This window comes from Cryptotermes secundus, unplaced genomic scaffold (assembly GCF_002891405.2).
Source record: "Cryptotermes secundus unplaced genomic scaffold, Csec_1.0 scaffold275, whole genome shotgun sequence".
NCBI classification, from domain to species: Eukaryota; Metazoa; Arthropoda; class Insecta; order Blattodea; family Kalotermitidae; genus Cryptotermes; species Cryptotermes secundus.
Window position 1 is genome coordinate 132,496 of NW_019734315.1, and position 10,437 is coordinate 142,932.

At 42.1% G+C, this 10,437-nt stretch overlaps 1 protein-coding gene across 1 annotated transcript in view; it reads right to left on the reverse strand.

The window, feature by feature from the left end:
* Positions 1–2,018: 2,018 nt before the first annotated feature.
* Positions 2,019–10,437, reverse strand: part of LOC111868536 (homeobox protein Nkx-3.2-like) — a 33,846-nt gene continuing 25,427 nt past the window's right edge. The window contains exon 3 of the mRNA XM_023859250.2: positions 2,019–2,998. Coding sequence (XP_023715018.1) covers positions 2,313–2,998 — 686 coding nt within the window. The 3' untranslated portion in view covers positions 2,019–2,312. The remainder of the gene's footprint in view (positions 2,999–10,437) is intronic.

A 10,437-nucleotide genomic window follows, 5' to 3' on the forward strand; every position in this document is an offset into this window, starting at 1 on the left:
AAAGGTTCTAAGAAGAAGAACCGAAAAGAAAGACAGTTTACCTCAAACAATGTACACAGCAATGACAATGGTGGCAAATATAAACAATATAATCCTTGCAGACTGAAGAAAATTATGAAATTCTGATGGAGAAAAATTCAAATGTAGAGCAGCAAGTTTGAGAAACACAAATATTTCAACAACAGTAATGTCAAGTATCAGTGAGGTCTGGAATACGAGTATAAACAGCTTTGATTTTTTACTATTAGATATTTCCTTCTGGGGTAAGTATGCCCTGCATGCTGTCCTCCAAGTTGACTTGAAATCTGGATCCAAAACTAAAAGAGTTTTCTTTCAGTAGTTCGATACATAAATCATACTCATTTCAGAAATGTAGGTTGGATTTAATTTATTACGCTAACATTATATACAGAGTATTTTCAAATTATCTGCCATTAACATTTCGAGACACGTATACTGTACTTTAAAATATAACAACTCTCCTCTAGGTCCAGAGCCATTGATGGGGTTGACGAACCAGAAAGCATGATTCAGTAGCTACGTAACGCAGGCCTATAGCCTACGGGAACAGCTTGGTCACGACCAAGGGATCGATAAATATCAGTGAAAAACTATAATATCGTTGTATATATGACGTTAAAGATTGCTTTCTTCTGGGATATGATAATTATTTACAGGTTTTCGCCTTGAAGATGGAGATAAAACATTCCTCTGAAAAGCTAGTAGCGTTCAATCACACTGCACGTCAACACAGCACAGAAGACAATAATCTTCGTGGTAACCGAAACCCAAAAATATCGTATCTATAAATATGTGTAGACTGATAAAATAAATATAACACGAGCCAACGTGTATACACAGCGACATGCTCAGTTAGGTGTCCCAGTTAACTTCATTCAAACTTAAAACTGTCGAACTCAGTCCACATTGGCTACGAAGCTTAGACCGTGTCTCCCAGCCAATAATTTTATTTTAGTGTATTACAGATGACCAGGAAGCTGATGTAGCCAAGGGGTAGGAACTAGAATATCGGGGTCTACTTCCGCCAAGAGCAAGAGATTTATTTTTTCTTCACAGAGCCCAGGCCGGCTTTGGGGCCCACCCAGCCTCATCTCAAATGCACATCAAGGGTTTTCTTTCTAGGAATAAGGCTGCCGGAACCTGAAGCTCATCAGTTATCTCCATCTAGCGCAGAAGTCAAGAATAGTGGGGCTATATATCCACTCCAACTTATGTCTTCATAACGTTGTGTTTAATTAATTAAACTCAGGGCAGTAGGACAAATTTACATGTTTAGCTTATATACCAGACTGCCAACGCCAGTCTGTTTGGTTTTATTTTGACACTACCCAATTTTTCTTCCTGAGACTCACACACAACGGAAACTAAAGTCAGACTGAGCACGAGAGTTACTGAAAGTTCAATAACAACGTAACGGATTTAAACGGCTTTCAGCAGATAGATACAACTTTCTGATTTGTCATTAATAATAAACCATTAATTTACTCCACATCAATAAAACTTTAATAATTCGTTTAAAACTATTTAAAGATTTCTAGGGCCTGAAGTAATGGTAAATGGAATTTTATAAATATCTCTCTTGAATCTTGGAGGATTACTTGATCTACTTTAAGTGAGTTCAGAAACTCTTCTGCATGGCGCCAGAAGTGTATGAAATTTGACGAATATGAGACTGGCAGGCGCAAGTTCCCATTACTGTTCATTAAGGTCCCCCACAACCTCTGAAACATAGGGGACCGGTTGCCGCCGAGCCTCAGGTATTTATGATATACCCCCACTCGCGACGATGACGATTACGGACCAGTTGGCTATCGTTGAGGAAAGTGGGAAATCACCGATTCCTGCCGAGATAACTGTGTTGCATCGTGCAATCACCGCCCGCTTCAGTGCAGCTGGATTACTAAACAGATGGGCCCGAAAATTTTCTAGGAAATAGCATACACTTTGGAGCCTTTGGATCCAGTTTGAATGAAGGAACTAAATCACGGATACTCCTATATAGGCTATAGCATTTATTTTGACAACGCTGCATATATTTAACCTTTTAAACCCTGTAGACATACGTTTCATTCTGTTCTGACAAGGAGTGTTTCATTGCTTCGATGCTTAACATGATGGAACTATTACTAACAGCTTCAGAATGTTTCTAAGAGTTTCACATTTTTCACTACGGGACTTGTTTGTGGAAACTGATCCAAACATTATTTCGAAATCATTACGTTCCAGAAGAACAAAATATTAAAACAGAATGGTTCCCAGTGTTAGCTTCAACACAGTAGTTCGCACTTACGTCACTGAGGGGCACTAGTGCTGCCGTTACTGTGTTGTGACGTAGGCGATGCAGTAAGTGGTGGCGGCGCTACGGTCGGAGTCGGTGCACAAAGTAAAGGGTAGTAGTAATAAGGAAATGGGAGGGGTAGGGAGCCTGTATGTGGGTATAGTATAGACGAGGGTGCACCAGACTTGCTGTTGCCAGCACTGAATCCTCCTGCTAACACAGGTTGGTCATCCCTTACCAAAACTTTCACAGCAACTCGTTTCGCTGAAGATGAATTTGATCCGCTTGATGTCAGCACTGTTGCAGTCGTACTCTGTTCCTGTAATTGTAACTGTTTTCGCTTCGTTTTGTATCTCCGGTTTTGGAACCAAATTTTCACTTGTGTCTCTGTTAATTTTAAAGCGTGCGCCAAGTCGGCGCGTTCCGGCCCAGACAGGTACCGCTGCTGGTTGAACCGTCTCTCCAGTTCGTATACCTGGGCGTGTGAGAATGCGGCTCTTGACCGCTTCTTCCTCTGCTGCTGCTGTTGCGGTTGATGGTGGTGGTTTGGTGACAAGAAGCTTGGCTTGCCGAGCTGCGTGTGATGACCTAAATGCAGATGATGTGGTCCAACGGCAGGAGGCGGTGATCTAGCGAACAAGAGGCTCGGGGGCGAGGAGGAGTCTCCGGAGAGAATTCCGTTGTCGGACACGGCATCATCTGTTGGCAACAAGATGCAGGAAGAACATCATTTTCCGTTATAATCGACAGCCGTCTTACAATCTATCGAAGAAAACAAATAATTAATTATTTATTTCCATGGACAAGAGTATTCACGAGGAATTGGCCAAGAAATTTTATGTTTTATAAAAACCTGACGTCCGCTATCTCGTGTTCACAAGAATCCAGCTAATCCTCACTCCTGCACTTGATTACCTTAATATTGATTTTAATATATTATTATTCTACAGTGTACACTTTGATCTCTTAGATTTATAGACTAAAATTTTATATGCAATTATATTGTCCTCATGAGGCCTCTGTGATCTAGTGTTCAGAGTTTCCCGGTTTCGATTTCGGGGTTACCAGATTTCTTGAGAGGTACTGGGTCTTGAACGGGGGCCACTCAGTCTCGTGAGGATAACTGAGGAACTATTTCAAGGAAATAGGGACTCCGCCCTAGAAAACCGAGATTAACGGCCGTGGGGATCCGTTGCGCTGACCACGCGCCACCCTCTGTCCACTAAAGTTGGCACTAACTTCGCCGACAAGCGGCGGCCGCTCAGTCGGTATAGTTCGCTTGCGGGCATCAGACCACGGAGTTTGTTTGTTTTGATACATGACACGTCCATCTAATCTTCTTCATAATAATCACCCGACAGTAGGCCTGTTTGTTCTACATGAAACTCAAGTTGAATTTAATCGACTTCTCAAAAAGTAACCAAATGTAAAGCAAGTTCCTCGCTTAAGGTGCATATACACTTGTATATAATCGTGTGTGTGTATGTATGTATATATTGTGACGTGCTATATGACGTCCATCGCTGCGCAACGGCTACAATGGGAACGCACACTTCAGCGACAACTTATACGTGGAAATTGTTGAGTTCCCATAGCGACGAATTGGATACGAACAGACCGTTGTGTAGGAATATCCGTGGCGATGAATTGTTTGAAACAGCGGGAATAACATATTTCCGCGGTAACAAGCACAGGCACGTGAAATCAAACCCTGGGAGAAGGTTCTCTCTATTCGGCAGAGACCAGGTTATAAAAGTCCGGCTTGGAAGGGACCAGACAGTTTTTGACAGTTGAGTTTGTATTGAGTTTGTATTCGACTCTAGCAGGAAGAGTTCTTCGAGAAAGGGCCAAGAGATTTGACCGAGGATAGCGGTACAAGTAATTATATCTGTGAAGAAGAAACGTCCGCAGATGTTATAAGTGATCATAATTGTACTTGCGTGTGTAAAAGCGAGAGTCCAATAAAGAATCTCCAAATCCGAGACCTGCGTAACTTATTTATCGCGTTACATGGCGGCATAGTCAACACGCGACAATATATATATATATATATGGTTTGTACAAAAGTCGTTGTTGCCCACGTGTCGCCGAGCTTAATTAATCAAGTAGAACGCCATGAAGACGTATGGGGGAGTGGAGGTTTATATTAATCATTCTTGACCTTGACATTAGGTGCAGATGGGAGATCAGCTTCACGCCCCTGCCGCTTTACCCCCGGGGAAAGAGCCCCGGTACCCATTGGAGGCTGGGTGAACGCCAGAACCGGTCTGAACATTGTGGGGTAGAGAAAAATCTCTTGCTCTTATGGGGAATCGAATTCCGGTTCTGAAGACCGCATCTCATCGCTATATCGACTGAGCTATTCAAGCTCCCAGTTGACTTGTATATATTTTTCAATATGATTATTGTCCAACAAAAAGAAAACAGTTGATTTACTATGTTAGGTAGGTTTGTCCTACCTCCCCTTGTCCTCGCGTCTGCCAAAGTAGCTTCTGCACCCTAAAGAGAAACTGGAGCGCAGGCAGGCGGATGACGAACTTGGGCAAACAGCGCACAAATTTGCTCTTAATGACATGTGACATGTGTAAGTAAGTACAATCGGTGGGGGGAGAACCGAAATTCTTCAGAATGTTGTACACTGACAATCCCTGCTGTCTGGTAAAAGTGATGGATTATCACATACGTTTCTGAGGCGCTGGCTTCCCTCTTTAGGATTTCTTGCATAAGATAAACACTAAGTGTCATAACCAGTTCTAAAAATAGTAAATGAAAACTGAGGACCCAAATGTGTGTTCTGTAGAAAACTTTATGGCTACAAGGTACCCGATATTTATTTGTTAATATTGTTATTTTTAATCTATTGCATATTAATTTACTCCTTTATTTTTCTAATTATACAACCATGCATTCTCTGAATTGTGTGTTTAATTAATTTTATGTATTACTTATGTATGTAACTGTATCTTAATAATTTATCCTTACGTTCTCTCCTTTATTTGTTTGTTCACTCTGTTATATATTTGCAAACCATGAGATATTCATGTCCATAAATATTGTCAAGTGTTGGGTATGTCACGCGACAAATAACTTCATATGGGTCTCGGATTTAGCGAATCTTTATTGGACACTCACACTTACAAACCTACAATTATTATCACTTGCAATATCACTTGACTTCTGGCCCAATACTCAATACTCCAATATTCTAATGCGACGTCTCAACTATCCTTGGACGTGGTTGGATCTCAACCGTCTCTGGTGGCGGCTATCCCAAGACTGTCTCGTTCTCAATGCTCTGTATGTGCCGTAAGCTCTGCTTATATAGGGGTTATGCGGACCGGATACCGGACACCACTCCTCACGGTTCCGTTACCGCTGTTCAGACAGTCCGTTGTTACGGGGACGCTTCTTATAGAATACACCGGTAACGTGTCTCGTCTCATCCGTTGTTACTCAACTACAATTCGTTGCTACGATTTGTCGCTGCGGGAACTCCACAATTTCCATTTATTCTTTGCCGTGGAAGTGTCCGCTCCGATTGTAGCGGTTGTCGCGGTGATGGACGTAAGGTAACGCGTCACATTATGAAGTTAATGTCTTCGGCGAACCTGTTCTACAATGGAGTTGGAGAAGAAGGGCTTTCCGGAAAGTTGGTAACTTTCTACTACACTCCACGGCTTCCTATCTCAGAAGGGAAAAAAGTTTACGGCGATTTAATTTGTCTCGATTACAGTAAACAAGCGGTACATATTGGTTTAAATTTCGGGCCGCTTTCAGCCCATGAACCATAGTTTGCCACCCACGTACTATGCGAATATTACTTTGACAACCTCTTATTTCTATATACACAAATTCAACTAGAAGCCATCAAGAAATTGCAGGATACATTAAACAAATTCATGCGTGTTCCAACAATTGGTCCCCTAGCACCGCGTGGTACAGTGCTAAAAGCTTTCGTTTTAAGTAATATCCATCTAAAGGCCCATTGCCTGCCATTGACACTGTTCCCTGTATTCTGAGGCAGTAAAACAACCTTCAGTCACGTGTCGCTTATTCTGCTTCCCTGTCCGTCGGCTACAACATTAATGAAGTCATGAGGCCCGGCTCCACTGCATAATGAGAATCTTGTACTCCTCTCCAAGTATAATTAGAATGCTCAAGTAAAGGAGAATGAGGTGGGCAGGCCAAGTAGCACGAATGGGGGACACGAGGAATGAATATAGGATATTGGTGGGAAATCCAGAACTAAAGTGACCACTGGGAAGACCAAGGAGTAAGTGGGTGGACAATATTAAAATAGATCTTAGAGAGATAGGATGGTGGTATGGATTGGATTGATCTGGCTGAGGATAGGGACCAGTGGAGGGCTCTTGTGAACACGGTAATGAGCTTTGGTGTTCCATAAAATGGAGAGAAATTTTTGAGTAGCTGCAGAATTGGTGGCTCCTCAAAAATGGCTCAGCTCCATGAGTGAGTAAGTAAGTTACTAAGTAAGTAAGTATGAGTCCCAGTTCCTCTTTACCGTAGAAACGCAGGGAAAACCCAGATTATATTATTGTCATGAAATTGCGTTAATATTCAAGATTACGCTCTTGTGAGATGTGACACCGTGTGGTTTAGATAACAGGTACCAACGTTTCGGAGTAACCTGTCTGTCAATCAATAAGGTGCCTTGTATCAAAACACCGTAACCGTTATACAGCTGTTAGACACTAAAGTGTCACTTGTTTCATATTCTTTTTCTTTCTCTGAGGCGAGTTTGAATGAAATACGCTTATACGGAATATGCTTATATCTAACCGAGAAGGTTACGGTAACGGTTTGGAATCAGTAAATGTGAACAAAATAATAACATACATAAGAAAACACACAAAAGCCCACTCACAAAGAAAGATGCCTGACATCGCAGCGGAATTCAAGACTCAGTATTTTTTTTAAATATGAAATTAGCCGGACCAAAAGAAATTTCTGCAAAGGTGTGCCTTATGTTGCCAAAAAAAAAATAAAATAAATTAAAATTTGAATTATATAATTTATTAAAATGACTCTAAAAGAGTCTATGCAGTATGCTTACATTTTAGTATTTAATAATTTCTAAATCATAGCAATTTTAGTCACATCAAGCGCTAGGAATTCTGTTTCTGTCACATTGAAATCCTGTACAGGGAGTAAAGGTGCGTAATTAATCTGAATAAGGCGGTAAGCTAATACAGGTCTCTTGACTAGTGACACTGATACGTCAGTTAAAACGGTCAGTGGTTCCCAACGTTTTTAGTCTGAGTCTCCTTTGAAGCGTATAAAAGGTCTGAGGCCCCTCAGCCTGTAACAATTATTAAAAATTCAGATCTCCCTATTTTGGGAACGAAGGACCATAAGGTTGCTTTTCCCGTGTGTAGCTTGCTTATTGACGCTGTCAGTTGTTCAGAATGTAATGTGACATATTAGACACATTTGTAGGCAACGACCACGAAACGAACAACGAAACAACGGCCGTTGCTAGACAGCGGCCCACAAACAACAGAGTAATGGTGTTTTCTGCGTGGTCCACTAAGCAATAGTTGAACGGCAAAAGAGGAACGGTGTTTTCCATACAGTTCGTGCATAGACGTTATAAGCAGGACAAGTCTAGAGTGGAGTTCAGTCAGTGTCCGTGTGGAGGTGGGTTCGAATACCTCCACCGTAGCCGTAGGAGGCAACGAAAAGAGAACCCAGTGCCTGGTGGATATAAATACGGGGACCTGGCCGCCCAGGTTGGGGCGTCTCGGATATGAGACGGTAAAATATTGTCTTGAGACCTGTGGGACTAGGACCCGAGAATGACTGCGCTAGAGAGAACCAGCATCAATTGTAAATGTCAGATCCGTCCTCTCGTCAGAGAGGGAGCCCCACAACAACAAACCCGCAACTGTCTAGCAGAAATAAAAATCTGTTCTTGGGCCCCAGATGGGGGTTTGACACGAAGACAGACTGGCCGACTGACTGTCCCTCGTAACATTGAGTCTGAGTGGAGTTCAGTTCAGTTAGTGGTGTGGAGTGAATTGGTCGGTGCGTGAGTTAGTTAGAGACCTGCTGCAGTTCAGTCCTTGTGAGCTGTGCTGTGAGAAGCTGGTAGCCGATGTATGGGGACAGTTCGGGAACCCAGAGGAAAGGGAACGTCCGCCGTTGGAAGCCGATACCGAGCAACGGCTGGTGAAAACACAGTAGAATTAAAAGACTTAGTACGTGCTGTAGTGAACCGCAGAGTGTATGAATTAGCGATGGCGGTATAGTTACTTGTATGTAGTTACGATCTGTAGGTGTTCAGTAAATCCAATTACCAATCCAAACTCCGTGTACAATCGCACTCCATATGCGTGACAATATGGTCTAATTATTGAATGATAGTGACGAATAAATTGGAAATTATTTTGAAGGTAGCTGCCGGTAATCCCATTCCAGGCAGAATAGCTCAGATTACCTGGCTGCACTAAGGAGAGCCATGAAACCCTCTGTAGGAGTGTTGACCCGGTCGAGACTCAAACCGGAATCATTCTGAATATTAGTCAGAAAAGCCATCGCTGGAGCTAACTTGCTCGGTGGACAGTGAGCTATGTGGAAAATGTAACTGAATTAGTTACAGTTAAAGAAATACCTAACACATTTTGCGGGGGGGGGGTACGCCGTAAAGTAGTTGGATGAGGCGTTATGCTACAAGCCGGAAGGTCGTTGGATCGAATCCTGATGGCGTGGACTTTTTTCAGTTTACTTAATCCTTCCAGCCGCACTATGGCCCTGAGGTCAATTCAGCCTCTAACAGAAATGAGTACCAGGAATATTCCTGAGGGTAAAGGGCGCCGGCGCGTAAGGCTGACAACCTCACAGCCATCTGTGAACCGATTGTCTACAAAATGTGGGAGCCTCAATATCTCACAATCCTATGGGACGTCACGGCCTGTTACAGACATAGCTTTACTTTTATACTTTTAATAAAATATTTTGCTGTTTAAATCGCGAATATTTGGTAGGGCGTATTTCGGCGAGTAGATCTGAGCTATGAGAATTAGAGCTGATTTCATACGAATCTGAGATGGTTTGCGGGACAGAACGTTGCTATTATCAGTCAGAGCGAGTTAGGTACGTAGAACGACACAGTAAATGAATGGTTGCTCAGGTAGATGGTTATTTCATTGGCTATTGAATCAGCATGATAGTTAAAATTTTTGTTTAGTTCTTCAGTTAAATTGATAGCCAAGTAGTCATTTGGCTAGCTCTTTAACGACGGAGTAGGCAGTTTGCTGGTCGGTTGCTTGGCTGTTCGGTTAGTCATAGGCCTATATTCATTCAAAACAGTGAGTCAGATTCCTGACTCTTGAATTGCTTTTCACATTGAAATGTTTTTATCTTGTATACCGTTCCGTTATATCTTTGCTGTGTGGTGGGAGTGAGAAGTTTGAATTCAGGGCAGCAGCCGACGGGCAAATGCCAACAATATCACTCCTCATTTCTACCGAGAACACTAGTTCCTTCAGTACATGCGTTTCTTTGTATAAAAACAGTGGCTAGCGTGACGCTTCTGTTGAGATTTTCATTGTTTTCTATTCTGTTGGAACTGAGTGTATCTAGAAGCCAGAGCATGTGGGTATAACGACTTGCGTGTGTGTGTGTGTGTATTTGTATAGCGTTGATCGGTCCGTCTATATTCATACACCGTTGTGTTCACTTGAAAGTCACTTGATCTGGCCATTATTGCCAGTCAGTGACTCCCTCTTTCGCTCTCCAGGCACCCTCGTGATGGTTCATAAATGGTTGTTTCATCTTGATGACTTTCGTTTGAGGGTTGATTTGAGTGGAGTTTCATATTGCAGTCTTGCGGTATTGCAGACCTAAAGATTATAAAACTTTAGCCCAATATATCATGTATTTTCTCCATAAAATTAAGTGAATTTCACAGAATCAAGTAAGCTACTTTCACTGTTTACTACAAATTTGGTTAATTCAGTACACTGTAACAACTGATGAGTTTACTTATACTCAAGTAATATGTAGTTAGTTAGTTAGTTATTGGAGAGGGTGAGTTTTCCCCATGCACTTAGATCTGTATTGGTCCATTGTGCTTCCCTCTATGATTTCTACCAGTCTCTATATCCTATCGGTACTGG